Source organism: Diadema antillarum, unplaced genomic scaffold, assembly GCF_040938485.1.
Source record: "Diadema antillarum isolate AM-2024a unplaced genomic scaffold, OU_Dant_1.0 seq00000912_RagTag, whole genome shotgun sequence".
Classification (NCBI taxonomy): Eukaryota; Metazoa; Echinodermata; class Echinoidea; order Diadematoida; family Diadematidae; genus Diadema; species Diadema antillarum.
In genome coordinates, this window is record NW_027271768.1 from 1,847 (window position 1) to 25,427 (window position 23,581).

At 39.6% G+C, this 23,581-nt stretch overlaps 1 protein-coding gene across 1 annotated transcript in view; it reads right to left on the reverse strand.

The window, feature by feature from the left end:
* Positions 1-816: 816 nt before the first annotated feature.
* Positions 817-23,581, reverse strand: part of LOC139741262 (histone-lysine N-methyltransferase EHMT2-like) — a 71,821-nt gene continuing 49,056 nt past the window's right edge. Inside the window, exon 24 of the mRNA XM_071651858.1 lies at positions 817-2,036. Coding sequence (XP_071507959.1) covers positions 1,901-2,036 — 136 coding nt within the window. The 3' untranslated portion in view covers positions 817-1,900. The remainder of the gene's footprint in view (positions 2,037-23,581) is intronic.

The following is a 23,581-nucleotide window of genomic DNA, read 5'->3' on the forward strand; positions in this document are numbered from 1 at the left end:
AAATGAGGTCATAACTTCTATTGTGACAAGTACTTCTGTACAGTGGACTCCTGAACGCTGTCCTCGAGACCGGTGGTTTTGTTTCTTTATATTGAAATTTCGTTTCAACAAATAAACAATAAAAATACAAAGAGTGGATAATCTTCCAGCCTGAATTTTTACTACGTTGTAACTGGAATTTATTACAACCGTGTTCGTTATAATAGGAGCGCACTGCATCTAGTAACGCTATCACAATTGCCTGTGATGTGCAAACGTTGACCATGTTGGAAAAGCGCTGAATCTTAACTAAAATCAACAAATTTCTCTCTTGGAATCTACTTGCATACTTTGTCTGTCATCATGGCTGTTTGTATGGCTATTTGTATAGCTGATTTTCTCAAAGCATGAATTTCTGACCTAAGTTTATGACTTCTTGTTTCTGTTAGAGAGCAGTGTACAGTGGACTGGGGGACTGGGAATTCCCAGCTCCCATCAAACAAAATATTGCTCGGGTGCCCCCCCCCCCCCCCCCCCCCCCCCCCCCCCCCCCCCCCCAAGGTGATGACTTCACAGCTACCAGCAACCCCCTGACTTGTGACTCAGACACAGACCAAAATACAGTCAAACCTATCTTAGACGGCCACAGAAAGGAGATGAAAAAAGTGGCCTTTATAGAGAGGTGGTTGTCATAGACAGGGTCATTAACATGGCTTTTCTCGGGGGGGGGGGGGGGGTAATTTTCGTGGTTGTTTGCAGCAGGTGGCTGCAATAGACAGGTGGTCACAAAGGCAGGTTTGACTGTACAGCACCACATTGTCTTAACAGAGCAAAGTCTTCTATGCTTGAAGTGTGAATACCTTTTCCACTCCCCCCTTCTTTCCTGGCAAATAATTTCTTGTGACAACCAAGATAGTGCCCTGGTCAATGATTCCTGGCAATAAGTTCACCCTTAATGTTGCTGATATATACACAACAACATGAGGTACTGACCCCAAATACAAACAACAAACCCGACTGCAAAACAACAGACCAACAAACACACGAATGAACAAACAAACAAACAAACAAACATGCTGCAACCATGACCCATCAATTCATGCTAGCCATGGCTGGCTTCTCAACAAACAATTCCATCTAGAACCACACAAGATATCCTGTATTAATTTGCTGCTAAATTGTTTATAATTATCCAACCGTGAACTCTGTATTCTCTGCAAAACCTTGTGTGGAGCCAGTCTGGTACCAGTATGCCTTGTCATTACAGTATATAGAACGGCAAAGATACACTGTTAGTGTTTGTCGTTATATGTAGATCATCAACCTCTGTCAACCTCTGGCCAATACAAGAAATACAAGAAATGCACATGACGGAATATTTTGCATCACTAAAAATGAACGATTAATTCCGCACTCAGACTTTTGACCGTGAAAGAAAGAGAATGTAAGAGACAAGTGAGAGAAAATTGAACTGATTTCTGTCCATCCTGTGGGCACAGTGTGATTTCATTTCAATTGTGTGCAAATCTAAATCTGACCCAGTCATTCTTGCATTACTAAAATGCTCTCTGTTGAGTATAAAATCGATGGCAAATCAAAATACCAGTGTCTTGTGCCTAATTGTAATTAGGAAAAGTAAAAGAAGATATTAAAAATTTGGTGTGTAAAATCATTATTTTCATAGAAATTGGAATACTTAGAAATGAGAATAAAAAATGCATTGAACACATATCCATCACCTAACCTATACATTCGTCATTTTTGGTTTTGGTATTCTTCTCCTTAGCCTTGTTCGCTTCGTTGTGTGTGAGACCAGCTCACATGTGTCATAATGGCAGGGCATGGGGTGCGGTAGGTTGAGGGGGATGGGATCCTGATGAGGGGCGGAGGGACCAGGGCATGGTAGGGCATGGCCGAGGCATCACTTGGAGCTGGGTTGGGCCGTCATGAGGAGATGGTGGGACTTCTTGGGCTCCTTGTGCTTGCAGGTCGGCGCCCCGCAGCAGCAGAGAAAGTACTTGCTCTTAATGGCCCAGAACTTGTCTCCATAGTCAAACCTGTAATGGATGGGAAGGAGGAGGGGTGGAGGGATAGAGAGGGGTGGGGGGGGGGGGGGGGGGGGGTCAGAGGAGATTGAGATGGAAGATAGGGTAGAATGTTGATTGAAAGATGTACGGATGGAGGGGTAAGGGGATTGGGCATGGAAGATGGGGGTAAAAAGTGGGTTGGAAGGAGCGGGATGTAGGAGGTAAGAAGGATTTGGGATGGAAAATTGGGGCAGAGGATGGGATGAAGTGGGTAAAAAGAGAAGGGTAGAGGACAGGGGTTGTAAGTGGGGTGGGGAAAGAAGAAAGGAAGATAAATTCTCATTATGGTGCATTTATCGGTTAAGCTCAACAGACATTTTAAAGTGTATCTCATCAATGTACTCAAATGAAAACATTGGGAAATAAGTAAACACTGCATCAACTTCGTACAGGACAATTCAAACTGTCTTTCAAGCTCATACCATCATTCTCTCTCATTACTTGTCTCAAAACTGCCTCAGAGGTGCAATGAAACATACAATAAAAAGTAGATCATGTCCACTGCAATGCCAAAGTTGAACATTGCATTATGAATCTTAACTCATTGAGGGTTGACTCCTTGTCAATTATTTCCAACCACCAACAAAAATGTTGAAGAGGAGACAAAAAGAGAAAATGCAGAGCCATCAACTACTGACAGTATATCTTCATGTATAAAAAGGAAATATAATGCGTCAGCTACCTGCCAAACAATCTTCCCTCATTCTTAGTGGCAACTCCTGACTGGTAAGATTTATGCTCATTGTTCAAGAGTTTTAAAATAAGAGGGAAATGATGCTAACATATTGACACAATTCAACTATCTCATAAATATAAATGTTTATTTTCGTTAATATTACATTGATATCAATATTATTACATTGATATTTTGGTAAGCTCCTGACCCCCAAAGGGCTGGTTTCCCATCCCCTTCACAACAACACAAAGTGAATCTAGAGCACAGCATCCATCTGGCCAGGAAATGGTACACAACAAGGCCTCAGCCCTGCTTCCTCTTTGCACACTTGGCAACACTGCAGACTCTATATAGCTCAGAGTAATTTCCAGTGGACAGCGCAGAATACCTCACCATATCTAAACACAATTATCAATGCAAAGCTCTCTCTATTTACACTTCACACTATTATAACTTCACCACTATGCCAACACGCTACCCATGAAAAATTAAGCTTAAGAAAAAGAGAAGAAAGGAAGGGGGAGAGAAAATCCTAGACTCTTGCCGTCCAGGACCTAAATTTCCCTTGATGATACCCTACAACATCATCATCGTCATGGCGACCAATGCTGTAATATCACTCCGGTGCTCAAAGCAAATTGATGATTTCTACTGGCGGCTCTTCATCCAGAGTAAACATGGCCGGGGCGTGTCGCACTGAACTCTTCCGAGACAGGTCAAAGATTTGGCTACAAAAGGGTTCACATGTTAAAGACATCTTTCTATTAAAGGCTGCAGCCAGTCACTCGTTGGCAATCGCACTTTCCTGCCGAATTCATGCTTACATGACCATAAATACAATCAGGAGGAGCAAAATTTTGGCTCAAACTACTGACAGACTTTGCAGTTAGAGAGTATTTTCTTTCAATCTTGGGGTTTTACTTGCAGAAGGGGTTACGGCATGAGATGAATTCAGGCAGCTCAGGAAAGTCAAATTTAATCATTGGGTGGATAATCACTTTTGTGCTTTTTGAATCTCAATCTTGATTTATCACTAACTGCACAGAAACATGATTGCATGCTACTCAGTGGCGGATCCAGAGGGGGGCACACTGGGCGTGCCCCCCCCCCCCTCTTTATTTGTTGTTAAAACAAAAGAAAAAAAAAAGGAAAAAAATGAGATGAAACCTGGAATTAGCACCAGAAATATTGTTTGCCCCCCCCCCCCCTTTACGGAATTCCTGGATCCGCCCTTGCTACTGCAACTTTTCATTAATAAGGTCGGAGTCAGAGTCACTACAATGAATGAATGAGATATTTCTAGTCATAAATGCATGAATTAAAATACTCAGAAAATAGGCATGCACAACAGACAGACGCATCCTCACATACAGACATTTACACATACACCAAAGGTTGTGAACTGCCCCTGATGACTGGAGGCTGGTTCAGGAGAGAGAGAGAGAGAAAAAAAAAAAAGGTTCATTTTTATAATTCATGCTGCAAGGGGTCTCAAGCAACCGAACTCCTGCTTGCCCCTGTAACCCACCCCCCCCCCCCCTTTCCTTTTTTTTTTTTTTTTTTTAAATTCCTGGCAGAGAAAAGCCAATCATTGCCTCTACCCAAACACCTTGAGACATCACAAACACAGCTGTAAATTACCTGACAGGACACCGTATCTCACAAACCCACCAGTCCTTTTTAAAGGGTGGCAGCCTTTCACTATAGATGGAGGTGACACGCCATCTTTAGATAACGAACGAAAAGGGTGCGTGCACACTTCCATGCACAGTTTTGCACCATGAACGCATCACAATGAATGCAAATAATACAGCATCATGACAAATCGATGACGTTCACAGACTTTTGTGCAAATTTAGAAAATAGTCAGAATAGTCAGAATAAAGGTCAAATCACATTTGAACTCTTTCGAATACCTTCGAATCAGGTATGTACACCTGTACATAATGCACAAGCATACGGTTCATCGCATTTGAGATCAAAATTTTGCAAACTGAAATATTCTCCCTATAATTTTTGAAAGTTTCATGTATTCTGTAAGAAGATGAAAGTTCTGCCATTATCAGACATCAATATGTTACATCTAGTCACATATTTTCAGTCAAATCACTCAAACACATCCACACAAATATGGTGTATATCATGTACATAGGTAGACAACTCTGGTGGTCAGTTTGGGTCACAATAATCTAAAAAATCTGAAATTCTGGTGGCCGGAAAAAAGAAATTTAGAGGCCTGAAATAAAATAAAACATAGAAACAACTCATTTTGAATATTAGTTGACTGATCGTGTCAGCAAAACTTCACCATTTGGGAAGTTTGGTAGTCTAAAATCAATTTTTAGCGCCCTGGGCCACTGGGCCTCCTAAAATGTCGAGCCCTGGTGTATTTATGCATATATGTATGCAAGTCATTTAAATGCTAATTCATACTTGTTTTTTTTAATTATTTATTTCAAAGAATAGTATGTCTTCAAGGTAAATTTGTAACTTTACATCCAATAAAATGTTTACAAGTAGACAACTTCGTATCATCCATTTCAGAATGCTACCTATTTCTGTCACTCAGTATACAAATTAATGGAGGCTTTTTTTTAATTTCGCTTGAACAAGATCTATCTCAATCCATTCAGAAATGAAAAAGACACTTAAGTTTTTCTTTTACTTTGCAAACTAATGCTCTGGAATGGTATGCAGACCTGCACATTAAAATGTCGCAAACATCGTTTCTTTGTCAACATTTCATCACATTAGTCATCATAATAGACTTAAAATATACCTAATATTAAGTTCACAAGCATTTCAGATATATATAATTATGCTTTCATTTGCTTTCTTTATAAACATTTTGTCTGTATGAAATACATGTGTGAAAGGCCACACTCACTGAAAAATTCACTGATAAAATCTTCAATTTAATCATTACTATGTAATTTCCCCCTTCTACGTATTCTGTGAATTAATGCATTTATGAAATCCAAACCCGGGGTCCATTCAGCAAATGAAAGGCTATACGATGGCAGCCCTGCCAGCAGAGGACAGACGCGAGAACACGGATCAATATCGTGGGTAAACACCATTCTGGCGACGGCCCGACTCAAATCGCGCAAGAAATCTTCGGCAGTCATTAAAAAAAAAAGCAGCAGAGGGCCATAAGTACACGAGACCTTGACAACACCAATCTGATCCCATGCACTGATCTCAGAAATGAAAAGTCAATGAGAGTGAAGAAAAGACATAGAGAGAAAGAGATAAAAGAGAGAGAAAGAAAGAAAGAGGGGGTGGGGACAGGTAGAGGGATGCACCAAGAACTGGGACAAAGTTCATAGCTTCATACGGATGACAACTCACAATGACAGTATTCCTGGAAAGAGTCATACAAATGGCAACCGGGCGTCAAGAAAAGATTATTCATATATTGGGGGGAGGGGGGATGAAGTTGAGTGTGAGCGTCACGTCTAATTAACAGCTAGTAGCATTCAAATGAACCTTGGTATGATAAACACAAATTTATTGCACCACACAACTTGACTTCAAAGATGGTAGCATTATGAATGAAAGAGACAACTTGAGCAGAAAACACTTTCGCTTGTGCAGAAGATGGGTAATCTTATGATGCCAAATATTTAGCCTATTTTCCCTTAAGGTGTGAATACCTGACAAGCATGAAATACAGATCATAAATATCAGTTTCAGGGACTATACAAAACCAACATTACTTCAGAAAATTATCTCCGTGCAAAAACTGATGATCAAGTTATTAAATAAGTATTCAATTAAAATACTTTTCATAGAATTAACTTACATCAAAGTATACCCACTGGTGTCAAGGAGCCTTTCTTACTTTCAAGTGAAGTTACCAATTATAAAGATTCTTGATGAATACCATGGGAAATAAAGCACAGGTAATATGGCTAATCAAGCAGATGTTAGGTTCAGACAGTTATAGGTTATAAATGTATCTATTTAAAGGGAAATAAATGGTGAATTAATCAAGATATATTCTCAATCACTCCAAGTGAATATTTGAGGAGTGCTGTCAATGACAGCAGGGACAGACAGATAGACGGATAGTAGAAAGGAAGAAGAGATGATATAGATGATAATCATCTTTTTTTTTTTTCCTTATGACTGTTGCTATTGTAGTTATGTTCACATGACGTTCCTAAACTTGAGACTGGGGCAAAGTTTTAATCTTTGATGATAAGCTCGTAGTTTAGTCCCATATAGATACACTTGAAAATTAACGAACTAAAAGATTACCGGTAGTCAATGATTAGAACCACAATGACATATTAGGGTTTACACTCTAGCCATGAGGCATGCTGTCCATTCATAGTTAAGCATTGTGTGGCTACAATAATCAACAAACTTGGATTTTTCAAATTCATGAAATTCTTATGTCGAGATGTTTTCATTGCAACTGATTGACAAACTGCCCTACATCGACATAAATAAGCACTGAATTGGTCAGTATTTTGGTAGAAGACATGATAAAAATTCAGTGCTTATTTACGTCGATGTAGGGCAATTTGTCAATCAGTTGAAATGAAACCTGAATTTAGCATGACCTCTCCAAGAAACCAATACCTCCCCCCCCCCCCCCCCAGCTTCTGGACCAACCTCCAGTGCAAAGTATTAGTACTGTACGCTATTGTATCGTTGCTCATTATCTGGTTTATTGCTATTCACTAGGTGCATGTATTTCTTCTGATTCTGAAGTTTAATCGAGTGGCACTCTTGCTCTAAAATTCGCTCTTTAACCGGTCGAGGACGGGCTGATTTTGCTACAACATGCATTTCCCACAGACACGTGCTCGAGTACACTCAGGACTCATCCTCAATGGGTTAACATAAGGCGTATATGGACATGCATCATAGTTTAAAACCACAAGCTTATCATCCAAGTTTAAAACTTCTAAGATTAAGAACGTCCAGTGAATATAAGTTTTGAAGTAACCAAGTGTGGCTTTTGATTCTAGAGAGTAGAGACACACTCCTTGTTCCCCCTCCCCCCCCCCCCCCAAAAAAAAGAGAAAATCTCATGCATAATGATCAAGGCTAAAATCCATGTCAATACTGTTTGCTAGAAGGCAGCTTTACATATCTGTCAAAGGAAAGGCAAACTTAAAGAGGCTTGTATAGCATTGATGTGTGATATACTGTACGTACAGCGATGTTCATTCAACCAATGCCTTGTAATCGGGTAAAAGCCTAAGACTTTCAGATACCAATTGTTTTTGTCTTTTTTAGCGTCTGATTTTGATAATACATCTACCTGATACTGCGGTAAGTCTTTCAAGTTCTATTGTCAATGGTGACCTGGTTCCATACATTGTAGATGGCATTTTGAAATGGCGGGCCCCCGAGAGCGTTGAGGCAAAGACTACAAACATCTCGCGACTCCTACTGAAGGATGAATCTCCATCTTTGTAAAACGTTCGCAATGCAAATTTTCACTCAGATGCAAAGAGTCGTTTCAAACAATATTTTGAAAACTTGATATATCAGCGTCATTCTCATTGCATTCCAAAATACATATCATTTCAGTTCATGATAACTTATTCATGGAGAATGATGAATTAAAAAGATGCGACCCTGATCGTGGCCTCAATTTCAAAATGTTTGCAATGAGAAGGGCAGTACAGGGATTCGCATGTTATTTCTGGATAATAACCGGTGTGGGAGGTCACACACAGAATGATCCATTGAAGGAATCAGAATGCTACCAGAGGATTTATCTAACCTCCATGGAGTAGCATTTCAAAAGCCAAAGGTTAGAACATTCTTTGTATCTGACACAGGAGCAGTGTAAAATCCTGGTATATTGCAGAGGTAAATTAATGAATAACTTGGAACAATGTCTATGAATATTCTCAGTCATCCAGGTAAAGTATAACATGAACTATATCGGTAAATCTAGTCTTGACACTGGACTTACTTGAACGATGACAATGACAATATAACAAAAGTAAAAAAAAAAAGAATTCCTAGGAAACTACAACAACAATACAATACATAAGAATTGAAATGACTTTTGGAAATTTTTATGATTTACAATTGTTCAATATGTTAAAACAGACAAAAAAAAGACAAGAAAAAAAGTAGACTCTCAATGCTTTTAATTAGGCTAAAATATGGGGAATCCACCCCCTCCGGTTTTAGCATCTAGCAAAAAGCTATGGGAAATGCGTGTTGTAGAAAAATCAGCTCGTCCTCTATGGGTTGGTAGCGAGCTTTCGCAAGCATGACGTGGCCGGTAGTTGAGCATGCCGTGTGCAAAATATGCCTCTGTGCATGATCAAATCCGAGAAACGTCGGCGTCAGGTCTAGATGCTGGGCAGGATTGAGCCAGCCAGCCAGCCTTTCAAGATCAGCGATCATGTCACTACACCTCCGTCCACTCGGAAAAGCGAAACTGCTCAGATATTTTATGGGGACGGGAGTTTGAGTGCGGAGACTGTCATGGCTGATTGCTTCCGTGTACTCTTGGTCTTCCCGTTCTGTAGCAAAAGCTCTCTAGAGTGACATTAACATTGTTTTCTGATGTCATTTACCCTAAGTTTAATACACCTGTTTGTTTCAGGTGTTGTCCTCAATAGTTGATAATAGATGCAACCCAAACAGGGGGGGGGGGGGGGCTTCAAGTCTGCCCAAGAATAGTTGATTTATGAACTGACAAAGCAATGACTAGCTCATTGCATAACTGATCAAATAATCTTTTCTTCTTATTTGGGAGCAGTAAGGCTGATATAAGTCACACTATTTTAAATTTGAATTGGTCCATAGCAACTCCCTATATACATGTATTTGCACTAAAGGTTCAGCTCCTTAACTGGCATTTAATAGCTGAATCTTTACGGGCATATTCAGTGTTGGATGAACTTATTGTTTCATCTGAATGACTGTGTATGATAAGATTTAATAGGTGTGTCAGACCTCTTAAAAAGTTTGTGAATGGGTAATTAAAGGATTCAGCGTTCTGTGTCGCATCACCGGGGTGTTCATATGGGCGTCTGTCAACGTCGGTGTATTATGCAGCTGTCATTTGTATGACGCACCTCTTGACCCCCGGGATAGGTGCGTCAAAGTACCAATGTGCGTCATACCTTTTAGGTACCATGACGTACCCTCCGTCACAAAAAGTGACACACCTTTATGAGACATTGACGCATCAACCATGAAAAATGGTGACGCACCTCTTCGTGAAAATGACTGACCCTTGACGCACATGTTATTCGCGGTACGTACCAGACTGGAAAAGTGTGCGCTCACGCAATTCGCTGCCTGCGAACTGTGTGCACCGAACGGAAATTTGCGCGCGTGAATCCCTGTCGCCTACGGACCCTCGGATGTTTACATGGATCGCCGTGGTATCCCCATGTGTGGGCGGCTGGGGAGCGTGAGTATAGTAGCTGCACACACTGTAGCCAGCTGCCACTTAGCCTTTAAACAAGGCGACTCGCTCTGCGTGCCCCCGTATAGCGCGTTTACCCCACAAACCTGTTGGCCGGCGAGTGGAGCGAGCCGCCTTTATCCACTCGTTCAGGGATGTGTACTTTTGTCGTTGTTGTTGCTTTATATTCTTTGACAAATTTGCGTACAAATTTGATGCAGAAAATACGCACGGCACCAGAATATAAAGCAACAACAAGGACAAAAGTACACATCCCTGAACGAGTGGATAAAGGCGGCTCGCTCCACTCGCCGGCCAACAGGTTTGTGGGGTAAACGCGCTATACGGGGGCACACAGAGCGAGTCGCCTTGTTTAAAGGCTAGCTGCCACTAGGCCTACACTACAGTCCCCTATTTCGTTTTGAGTCGGGGTAGAAGCGTTCCGTTGTGCAATGTCTGCTTGTATTTCTCTTCTTCTCCATCCGCTTGTCCCTTTCCTCTCAAGTACGAAATGATTTTTAGAGTGTTGTGTGTGTTTTTTGTAACGTTATAGCATCATTTTTCTGCAAGGAAGAGGTGAGTTTCTGTTCGTGTATTGATGTGCACTGCAGTATGTGCAGATGAAAAGCGTTCGAACTTTCTTTCCCGAGGCCGAGTATCGTGGAAATTCGATGTAGGCCTATTTCTAGGCCAATCAAAAGAGATCTCATATAACAGAATACTTATAACAAACTATTTTCCGGTCAAAATGAATTGATTTCCTTTGTTTTGTATCGTTTATTGACTTGATCCTAAGGATCTCGTCGCAATACCGAGTTTCCAATGTCTATATTTATTTTCGCGTAGCTTTCGGTGCTGCCAACTTTTGCTAGGGCCTAATTAAATTTACTACACTAAACTTACCGTTCTCCACTGTCGTTTCTCACACCTTGTTTGGTACGATTTCTTCCATTTTATATCACTTTATCCGTTCCCTTTGTACTTTGAAGTATTTTACGTAATTCTTTCAAGTGTCTCGCACTGCTATTTTCGTAACGGCGATTTTTCCGCTTGCTGCAATCACTTTTTCGAACCGAAGCGACGAAGTTTGATACCAGCCGCTTTAGTGTGCTGTGGGTTGTCTTTCTAAATACATGTACCGGTATTTGTGTTGTTTGGAGGTGTTGATACTTTGTATTTGTTATTTATTTTCCTAGGTGTTTGTCTCGAGGGACTACATTGTATGCGTGTTTCTTAATGTTGATAGGAAAAGGCTAAAATTGTCTGAGTGATGTCTGATGGTGATGATGATAACTATGCTGGTGGAAAAAGACGGCTTACTGTGAATGCTGAGCGTACGTGCCGTTTGTTTTATTTCACTTTCCCTCTTATTCTTCTTTCCCCCTTACTCTTCTTTTCCCTTACAAGAATGATAAAAAAGAAATTACATACACCTCACAACAAAAAAGAACCACGTGCTACCAACCTTCGTAAAGTTTTTAATGTTCAACATCAGCAAAGAATAAGGGGAAAGCACGAATGACAATAAATCAGAGCGAAGAGATTGTGTTACATGCAGTCTCTTCGGCTCGAAGAAACTTGACACCCCACCTCTCTCCCCTTGTGGAAATTTCCACAAAAGCAGGTGCCACACCCAGGTGCGTGCCAGACGAAAGAATGCGCGCACTGGAATAAACAGCGTGTAAATATCCTGGAAATATCGATCGAAGAACCAGCTCATTAGTTGAATTAAAGGAATCATTGCAAAGATATCGTGATTCTATAGCCTTTCTTTTGGCGCATAGTAGGAAACATCAAACAGTCGAATATAGTGTACTTGATCGAATATCTTATGTTCCCTGAACACTAAAAAAAAAAAAAAAGATCGATTAATCAGTCAATTAAAAATGCAATCACAAAAATAAAAAGGTCTCGTATGCCCAGAGAAATTCACTACGAGTAGGTTCAATGAGATGCAGTCATCACCTGGTTAGACAGCAAAATCATGACAATTAATTTCAGTTCACGCTCATCATAACTGCTTACAATACTTATCAAAGTTTTGGCTATCAACATTCGTTCATACGTGTTTTTTGTTTGTTTGTTTTGTATGTTTTTCCTCAAGTGAAAGACGTAATGATTTCTTCGTATCGAACGTAGACTGTATGTTTACCGTTTATCCAAACAGTAGGCGCCTAGGCGTACTTTCTGAATATATTCAGAAATTTCTATCAACATTTTAAATATATTACAAGACTCCCAAATACCAGTTGAAAAAAAAAATAAGAAATCGAATTTTTGAGATATGAACAACAAAAAATAACTAGATCTGTCGTCTTTGGGACACGATACATACATGGTATATAAAGCATGGAGGTAGTTCTACCTCCATGGTATAAGTATGAACTTGATAGGCATAGCACTTTCTGAGCTAACCTCTGCACAACTTTTGGGGAGAAATAAAGAAAGAAAGAAGAAGAAGAAGAAGAAAGAAAGAATCCGTACAGATACAGAAGGTGATTCGAGAGGATACTCGGATCACCTAAAAATGCATACGAAAAGACCACTTCAACTTCGAATGACTTCGAATTTCTCAAAACCGTTCCCTAGTTCATGGACATCCCACAGAAACGCGTGTTTTGATATATAGGCCTACACGTTGCTATGGCATGTCCTCGAACTATATCTAGTTTCGCGAAACTACGGCCTGGCATGGCCACAGTAATTTTTTTTCCGTAACCTCCCGCCTCCCCTTCCCCGATTCGAAAACAGCTTGATTGAAGCCCCTGCCTATATTTAAACACGAACCTTATTAAACCCTAAGTTAGGTACATGGTTTATATGGCTAGTGTTTGAATAGAATTTACTATTTTAAGTTAATATAATAGACTGTCAGTATTGCAACTGATTGACAAATTGCCCTACATCGACGTAAATATTTTGTTCATAAATATGAATAAGACTCTCAGTAGTTCCATAATCGTTTGTGTGTCGATCGGCAGGTTAGGGTTACGAAAAAAATAATCGCGGCCTGGCCTCTGCTCTGCCATGCCTCGTCTTCTGTATACACGTGTATGTACGCTATGTACAACACGGTCCACATCACGCACGTGGTTTTGCAGCAGATTTCACGGTCGACGGTGGTCACGTCGGTCGATGCTACACTACAACAGTGAATGCGATTGAAGGATAGCGAGCTTCGCGATGCCGCGGGCTGTATGTGATGATTTTAATCACAAATCGTGTTTGGTAGTGTGTTTTTTGAGCAAATTTGTGCTCAAACCTCCTGAAAAGACCTTTAGTCTGACATCAGATAGAAAAAGAAGACATACGAGAATGAAGTGAGTATCAGTATGTTATGATAAAACTGAATGAAAATTGTGTTATTTTCGCGTTTTCAGGAGCCGCTGAATTCGGCTGGCTCACGATCGCGAGTTTGTTTTATTCTGTTACGGAGGGATACCATGCAAGAAGCCTCGCAAAATTACATGACGGTCCCATTAACGAACCTTTTGACACACTCTGGTTAAATGACCGACTATGACGCACATAATGGGTCAGTATTGTGACGGACATTTTGCTTCCATGACGGTACCACGCGTCATCAAATTGGTGGTACTTGACGCGACCATGACGCACCTTTCCCGGGGGTCAAGAGGTGCGTCATACAAATGACAGCTGCATTACTAATGACTGAGCATTTCTCTAAAGCACTGTACAAACATATGTATTTGAGTCTCCCCTGCCTAATAGAGACCATGATATCATTCTTTCTTCTCCAAGTATTATCCACCAGACGGTAATGATTTTGTCTTAACTTTTGCACAACAAGATGACACTGTTCTAAACCGTGCTTTTTGACACTCTATACACGAAATTATCATTCAACTTTCTTGCTTTAAAGGGACTGTACAGTACTGGTTGAGGTGGGGATTCATGTTTTGAACATTCCTAAGTGAGATAATGAGAAACCATTACAAAAATATGAAAGAGCATGTACTTTTAAGAAGGATCAACGTTTATTTGATGAAAACTGGTTTTCAAATGGCTGAGATATCCAAATAAGTGATGATAATAAAAGGCGACAGGCCTTTTATGAGGATCTCTTTGTTTCACCTTGTTTTTGGATATCTCAGCCATTTCAAAACCGATTTTCATCAAATAAACTTTTGATACCCCTTAGAATTGCATGCTCTTTGTCATCTCATAGAGTGGTTTCTGAATATCTCACAAAACGTTAAAAGCTAAATCCTCACCTCGACCAGAACTGTATACACCCTTTAATATGGTGTTTTCAAATTGTCGGTTTTGTATCCTAACAAACTCATCAAGAAGAAACCAGGGCTCACAGTAGCATACCGATTCATATTTTAACCCGTTGAGGACGGTTTGATTTTGCTACAACACGCATTTCCCATAGACACCTGCCCGAGTATACTCGGGACTCGTCCTCAACGGGTTAAACAGGGATGCAAATATTTTTATTCCTAAGCGAGAATACTTCCATAATGGTGCTCTCATATCATAGGTATCAAATAAAGAAAAAATAAATCAAAATTCGTTCATTAAGGTTTTGACCACTTTGTAAGAATGCTCTCTAACTCTTTATGTGCCATGGTGGAAACCTCCTGTGTGCCACGTTATTCTGACACACAAAGGTAGTCATGCTTTGAGAAAGAATTCTCTTTTTCCAATTTGTATAGCTTCTACAAATTTCTGTTAAGTTGGACATAATAGTGAGCAAAGTTAAAGAGGAATGCCAAACTTTGCTTCCATATACAATGTATAACAATTCTATTTTCAATTTTTTTTTTTTGAATTACCAGTTGCTACATTACTGTAAAGGCATGACTTTTGCACGTAAAAATAGTGACAGGAACTAAGAATGTACATGCAAATCTAGATGGGAACACCGCTTGATAGTCAATCACCACATAGAATGCAAGCTGTATGTGAGAGGAACAAAAGCGCGAGAAACGCTTTGATTGTACGGCGGGATTAGCGATTTATCGATCGGTTTTGGCGGCTTTGTTTGTTGAGCAGAATATGCGAAGTTGGCACGGCGTCGACTGAGCCGGACGTGCGAACGTGGCACATAAAGAGCTAAAGGTGCAGAAAATGTTGTCATGAGTATACATGATTCTGCACTTTTTTGTACAATTTGTATATGTACGAAAAATTTCTGCTCTGCTGATTCAACCATGGGGGCAGAGAGGAGGTTCAACTCGAAAGAAATGAGGAGGAGAAGGAAATTATTTACATCCTCTTCTTTGCAGCAACCATAATCTTAGATCTAGGTGAAGATGCCACTGACATAGCATAGCATGGAAGAGAACATGTTTTCACATTCTAAAGAAGAAGAAAGATGTGATTACAACCCAATTTCCCTACACCCATTGAAAAAGAATGAGAGAAAAAAAATTAAATTTGTGCTTTCAAGCCTCATACACCACAGTAACTCTTCCACCGTATTTCTCTAGCAATGCCGCGTAAAAATATATGCCGACACTCTCTAATGGAGTCCAATGAGAGAGAAAGAAAACTCTCCCTCTCTCTCTGTGAAACATTCTATTGCCGTCTTGATACCAGCCACAGACATCCTCAGCTGTGTTGTCATGACGACGCCAGTTTGCCACTTGAAAAGACCATCTCCCTCGGTCACTGTAGCTTTTTTCAGGAACAGAAAATATGATTTCATGGCCAAGGTGGCAGCTCTCTGACTATGGCAGGGGAGGCAAATGGCTATGGACAGTTTGAGAGGACAAAACATCATACGCTAGATATCACTGAACGGTGCCTGGGAGTGTTAAAGATATGTAATTTCTCCACGCACGTCAATGTGGACTACAATAGCTATGATGTGCACACACTGCTTGAAACTATTGCAACTTAAAATCTTTGAGATGCATTTTCTCAGTAGTGTAGTTTCACACACACACACACACACATACACACAAAATTGCAGCAATTCACTGTTCAGTCCTTGTGATGGCCTTTTATGTACCAAGGCATGTAGGTAATACTTTTAATTTTTTTTTTTCATCAGCATACAGGAAACCCTCCTAAACTTGACCTATATGTAAAGTTAGCAGGCCAACTCACTCGTAGCAATGTGCCTCAGTCCAATGGGAAGGTGATGCTAATTACAGGGTGGGAACAATGTTAACTGCGACTAGTCCGAATGCGAAGCATTCGGGCTGCAGATAACAGGATTCTGGGTCTCAGACGGAGTAGTATCGTGGCTAAATTCCAACTAAAATATTTGAAATTGCTTCCATTTGAATACGTGTATACACATGTAGTCCAATTATCGAAAACAGGATACATTGAACATTTGGTTTCTCCAATAGTCCCATTTCTGTTCATATTGATGACTTTACATGATTTGGTCAAGAGGAATCTGTGAGAACAACAACTGCACCATACTACAGATTTGAAACCTGCGCACATGCGCTAGCCAGTAGCAGTGTAGCCTTTTGACCACGCACTTTTGCTGCCCAACATCGTGTGGCGCCCGATCGCTCTCTGCTGGGTGCGTTTCACTCGAACCCCTTTGCTCGCTACCACACAGTGAAAGGGCCCTGTCAAAATGCTATAAAAAACAATGTGACTTTCATGCATATTCATATCACCGATGCACAATGAGCCACATGAAGGTTGTTTCGAAAAACGAAGGAATGAATGGAGGGTATGGAGATGAGTGAGGTGGCTCAGTTGGTAGCGCATCTGCCAGATGATCCTAAGGGCCCGGGTTCGAACCCGAGTCTGGACTGAGTACTGTTGTGTGTAATCATACCGTACCCTCTAGCAAGAGGCAAAACACTCTGTCCCTTGGATAGGACATAAAATGGAGGTCCCGTGTATGAGAGAGTCACAACTCATGCACGTAAAAGATCCCGCTTCATTCATTCATCGAAAAGAGCAGGGTGTTTAACCCGGTGAAGTGGTCCAACCTCACATCCAACTGGAAGACCAGCTTAGCATAGCTGAATATGTGCTATCCAGCCATCTTCTCAGAAGGAAATGAACAAACAAGCTTGAAGAAAAATGTCTTTTCAAGCCCATGGAATCAATCTGGAAATGAGCAAGTGCACAACCAGGATGAATTAGATACAGAACATATGTGACCCTGCACCTCAAAACAAACAAAAAGTCGCCAGACATGAATTTTTTTAGTTCAGACCATATTCTGAAAGAGCAGACTTTAAGCTTTAAAATGATGTATAACTCAAATCAAATGGACTCTCCTAACCTATTTAAATATTGGAAAGAAAGCACAAACTCAGGAAAAGTGTGAACTGAGAAAAGAGGCTCTGAAGTACAGTGTCTATTCAAGCGCTTAATCTTTACCAAACAGTGTTGGCTGTGCGATGAATGGGACAAAAAACAGGAAGTAAACCACCAGAGTAACAACAATGAAGGGATTATCAGATCAAACTGAAATTAAGCATGCCTCATTAACACATTCTGTCCATGATTAATGCCAACTTTCAAAGCAGTAGCACTATCCTTTCAAAAGTTATTAGAGTTGAAAGTGAAGAGTGTGGACAAGGTTTTTCAGAAATGAAAAAGGGATTCTAAAGACACACCTAATCACACTATTCTATCAAAGATGTTCGAGATAAACTGCTAAAATAACACACTTTCCTGCCCGTTTTATGATACCAAATTTTAGTATAATGTAAAAGAAGACCCGCTCTTTCAGAAAATATGAAAAAGTCAAGTTCGGCTAGGTTGACCCATTTCACTCATTTTCAGTCCTCATGCAAAATCAGTGTGTGCGACTTTATGTTCGCTTTGAGGTGCACGGTCACATATGTATCTATAGCTAAAAAGTAAGCCTCTTGCTGGTAACATAGGACACTTTTAGAGGGGCTTAAATTTGTGTACATCTTTTTTCTTCATAGAGAGACACTACTCTGTTGACTGAAGGCACTCCCACAACATAACTGTGTGAAGAAGGGCCCCGAGGTTAGTACAATGTACATATATGTAATCTCTATTTACTGATGATAAGTCTCCAGAGGAAATCTACAGATATTCTTACTCTACAGGAAAAATATGAGAGATCTTTATTAAGAAATGAGGATTTCCAGTCGCATGAAATAACTGTAGATACAATCAGACAAGTTGACATTTGTTATTTTTCAAAAATTCTTTTGCACTTACACGTATCTTCCCGTGAAAGCATGACATTCCTTTCTAATGTATATTGACATTAAAGCAGAAATCACAGAATTCAAAAGCAAGACTTTGAATGACGAAGAAAGACTGCAACCAAATCCTGTTCACAATCCTGACAGATGCTATTTGGTTTGATGTATGATTTTGACCCAGTCCTAAACATGTGCATATCACATGAACACATGTCCTCATGTGTGGCAAGCATATACAACCTTGTAAGTCTATTTCTACATCTGCCATTTTAGAAACTACCCCCCCCCCCCGGAAAAAGGGGAAAAAAGAAAGAAAAAAATTGACACAGTTGTTCACCCAGTCCCGTTCTCTGCTAAGATTACGGAGCGGTCCTAGAGAAAGGCGAGGGGGAGCGCGGGAGAGAAGAGATCCCTCTAGGCACCTCACTATCGTCCCGTAATGAGCTGTCATAACGATGTCTAATGATGGTCACCTGGGGGGTGGGGGGGGGGGTCACGGGTCTGGGAACTCATTACCAGTGCCAGATAGAAAGTATCTCTCCTCTCCCCCCCCCCCCCCTTCTCACCTGTTCTCTCTCTCTCTTTCATTCTGTTGCAGTTGCCATGGCAACTACCTTCCAGACATGTCCCTTTTCTTCATTCTCTCCTCTCATCATTGCCAACATCCCTGAAATAGGTCATTTTGTGTACATGTGTGTGTGTGTGTGTGAGGGTGAGCGTGTGGAATCGTTATTCAAAAGGTTCATTAGTCTGAAAATGATGTAAGTTCTGTTATCAGAAGATTTGCTATTCCAAAGGTTGACCTGATAATTAACGTTCGTTATTCTGAAGGTTGATTATTTCAAAATTAAAAAAGTTTTGTTATTCAAAAAAAGAAAAAAAAAGAGAGAGAGTGAAACTCTAATATTCTGAAGGTTCATACAATTTGTCAGTACAGTGTAAGTACCTGTAAATTGACTTATTTCAGGGATGTAGAATGTACTAAACACTGTAGAGCAAAATATTCCTTACAGAAGTTGATGATGTCATACCCTCACAATTTTCCATGTATCACATGTTACATATGAAATAGGGAAAAATTGCTATTTTTTAGCTAATGCAAGTGAGAGTATGTTCTCACACCAGAGTTAACCCATATCCTCCGATCTACGGAATATCCCGTAGTTTGCGCAACCGCCGCAAACGCCTATCCACGGGATAATCCGCAGCAGAAATGGCTTGGACGATGGCGCCATTTACAATAGCTTATTATAGCCTGCGAACTCTGACCTGATATCCCACAGTCCTTTGCATCACTTCCTGCTACTGATATTTTCAGTTGGATTGGTATTCAGGTTTACAGCAGGCTGCTGACAGAACAGGTCCATATCTATGTGAGATCAAACACTGCTGTATGCATATGTACGTGTAAAGGCCTACTTTATTGTAGTCCCATCCATAGCATCTCTTGGGTTTATAGACCAGACTAGCCCACAGAGCATAAATCTTTGAGTTATTATCATTCAATATTTCTTCATATTTTTATTAAGCATGATACCCTATGAGTTATATACCATTGGAAAGCTTACATTTATGAAGATTTCAAAATTGATAATAGTTTTTCAGTATAAAGGCTATGAATATTTTTCATTAGTGGTTTCTTTTGAATAAGCGATGTGATTATTCATAAATATGTACATCATACGAAAATACTAAAATCATATGATGTCACAATTAATGACATGACATACGAAAAAATGTGAAATTTCAAAATGTTATACCTTCCTTATTTCTTATCTGATTTTAGTCATTTTTTGTATCGTTCTATAGGGAATATCTTTATCTTTCCTTTGAAGTTTATTTATCTTTGGGGTGGATTTTTCCTTTAAGCTTGACTGTGCTGTTCATCGATATGATTCAAGTTACTTCAGTCAGAGCAAGAACTGATGCTCTATTAATCTTATCCACAGAAGTCATAAATTCTTATAATACCCACCAGTTGCTATTCCGTCTGCCTTTATTCAAAATGTGGCATGCACTACAGTTACTGGTAATCCAGTGTATATTCATGCATAATGTCATCTAGTACAGGAGCAATTTTCGATGCAGGTAAAAGGACCCATTATTTTGCAGTAGCACATAATCTTATTAAATGAAAAAGATCACTTTTCCAAAAAAAGAAAAAAAACGCATTCAATGAAGACAAATTACCCTGCTGTATAGCATAATCCCATTAGGTGAAAGATGTCGTTTAATTGAGACACACAGAAAATTGAAAACTCTGAGCATATTGGGGTATCTTTTGAGCACAGCAGAAGGTTCACTTTTTTCCAAGCTTTCTGCAGCCATTCATTGAATATTATGAGTCATGTAATACATCTCAGCAATTTATCATAAATTGAGATAAGTTATAACAGAACTCTGCACCAGTGTCTGTATGAAACACTTTAAAAAAAAGCAATTCCTGCATTATTTCACCGCATTATACACCATGAGAATCTTTTATTATTGAATTAGAATAAAATTGATATATATGGCAGAAATAACATAAATGACTAAGAGAATAAGTACGTTATTTAATGTCTTTGGCAGTCTTTTAGGTGGAGGCATAAATATTTGAAATATATATGGTATGGTGAACACAGGATTTATCATTTTTATTATTATTATTATTTCTTTTTATGGGACAGTTTGAGCATGACATCATGGCTGGAGCAAATTTGCATATTGTGGCATGTGACAGTACTCAGTGGAAAAAGTGTGATCTTAAAATCCACACCTTTTCCTATATGCATTATTGTTTTTGTTTTGCATTATAGTTTTTGTTTCATATTACTCAATTACTATAGTCACTTTGAATGTGGTATCTCACACAACTGGGCAACTCTAGTAAGTTTGCTTCTCCTATTAAAGAAAAAACAGTGAACAAAAAGGAGAGTACAACACTTTCCCTTTTGCATCAACAAACAGGCAGATATTTATTCCTCCAACTACCTCCTGGGATTCAAACCTGGTCGGCGGAACATGTCCTGTAATGTTGCTAACGAATGTCTCCCAACTGACACATCTTGTGCGGTATTTGGGGGCGGGGAACTCGCCCACCTCGAGAAAGGTTAAAACGCAGGCTGGATGACTGGCGTTCCACATGGCGTGTTTTACTCAGCGGTCCACCGATACCGGACTTAAGTGTTGCCATTGAGAGAGATCGGCAAAAAAGGTATAAACTTTGATGTGAACTGGTGCAGAAAGCCATAATATCAACTGGGGTGGAAAAGAATGGCTATTTAGGAGAGGGAGTAGATGTACTCAGCAGGAGATGGGAGACAGGAGGAAAAGTAGAAAGGAAGAACAGAGGAGGGATGCAGAAGAGGAAATTAAGAAAAATGAAAGAAAAAATAAAAGAAAGAGAAGAGCAAGTAGTTAACAAAAGGAAAACAAATTTTAATGAAGAATACATAGAAGAAAGGGAAGAAGTAGAAGCAGATTTTTTTTTTCATTTTCCTTTGAGAGTAGGCTTTAGCATTTTTGTGTTTCTGCTTTTGAAAGGTCATGAAGCAAAACCAGGAGAGAACATCCTTTATCAAAGAGGAACAGGAATTCTCTTAAAGGATTCTGTGAATCATGACTGAGTGAAAAATACATAAACTCACAACGCAGCACCAAGAATCATATTTTTGGGGTCATTCTTTGCTATCTTTAGCTCATCTCCTACACAGTGATCCTAAAGAATCACAAGATGTTGTTTAAAAAATATGCAGCATATTTGCTCCAAGAAAGCAGTCCGTTCTAACTGAAAGAGCATCACAAGACACTAAATTCGTCGACATGAATTCACATGGAAGCCGTTCATTTGATGCCCGGTCACTGAGAGTACAGTGTCTATGATAGGCATCAGAGACACTGCCTTGAAAAATAAGCAGCCAACTTCAGCCTGGGATCTGGTCGTGAGAGTGACAAAATGGAATCTGGTCCTTGACATTCTGTCCTATTGTGTGTTCACGAGCTTTCAAACCCAGCACATAATTCTTTCGACGCCAGGGACTTTGGACAGTGTGTACAATGCTATGGGTCTTTGCTGTGCCAATCATTACTCAAAGCATACAAAGGGTTAAAAAAAGGAAATCACACGATGGAGACAGGAATACAGAAGTTACTAGTTGCCAGTAAAGAGCAGCTTTTCATCGTCAGCAGACAAATAATGGCCACGAGGGAGGCGTCGGAAGAAAGTGGGAGCTATGTATGGTGTACGATGCAAAGGTGATGCCTTTCTGAATCATCATTTCTGTTCTCTCTCTACATTTAATTTGCCAAACGCCTGAATGTGATGAATTCAGTGTGTTTTAAATTTACTGACCTGCCCCTTGTCGGCAGTACAGCGAGAATTAAATTCTTTGTCTACTAAACTGTGAATGTCATTTAGGACTCAACCGATTCCTTTCAGATTGAGATAAAATAGCATGGCACTTTAATTCATTGCAGTGGAGGCTGGTGAGAGATATGTCTCTCATTTCTGACCCACAGGATCCTAGATATATCATGTATGTGCTTTGGTGCTGGATCTTTTAACTATGATTTGTTACTACAATATGTACCTATTGTTACTGTTTCATGAAGTAAAATTGAAATTCTATTCCATTTGAGACCTTTGTAGTTCATATACCATACTGTTTGTTTTGCCTGAAGAATTTCCAAAAGTCTCTTGATAAACCTATATTCGTATGTAACTAATTTTTACATGGGCAACATATTTCCTGTTGTTCTCTTAAATTGGAGATTTGGTCAGTTTCAATTCAATTCAATTCATTTATTTATTGTCATGCACTCAGGCACAAAAATCATCTTAACAGTCTCCAAATGTACATACAAACATACAAATGTAAAGAAGGAAATAGAATAATATAACTAAATGACCAATACACCATGTTGACAAAATACATGATTCTTTCTGCGTATTTTTGATTTTAAAAAAAATACTTGATTAACTTTGAATCTACTGGAAATATCTTTGAAAATATTTGAAAATACAGCATCTTCTATCTTCTGTGTATCTGTATTATAAATACATTTATGATTTCTTCTGATTTCATAGAGATGTAATGAATTCATCATGTTTCTCGTGCAATGTGCAATAAACTTCAGAATTGCTAATATGAGGATTACAAAAATTCAACTTCTGCTTATGATCAAGGAGAGCTCCTGCAGTGTGCAGCTTGCCGTGCAAGTCTGTTGAAATATGAAGACTTACAGGAAAGGCTTGTAGCATCATTACACGTGTTCCAGAATGTGCGTGCATGTGTGTATGTGTCTGTGTGTTTGCGTATCCGTGTGT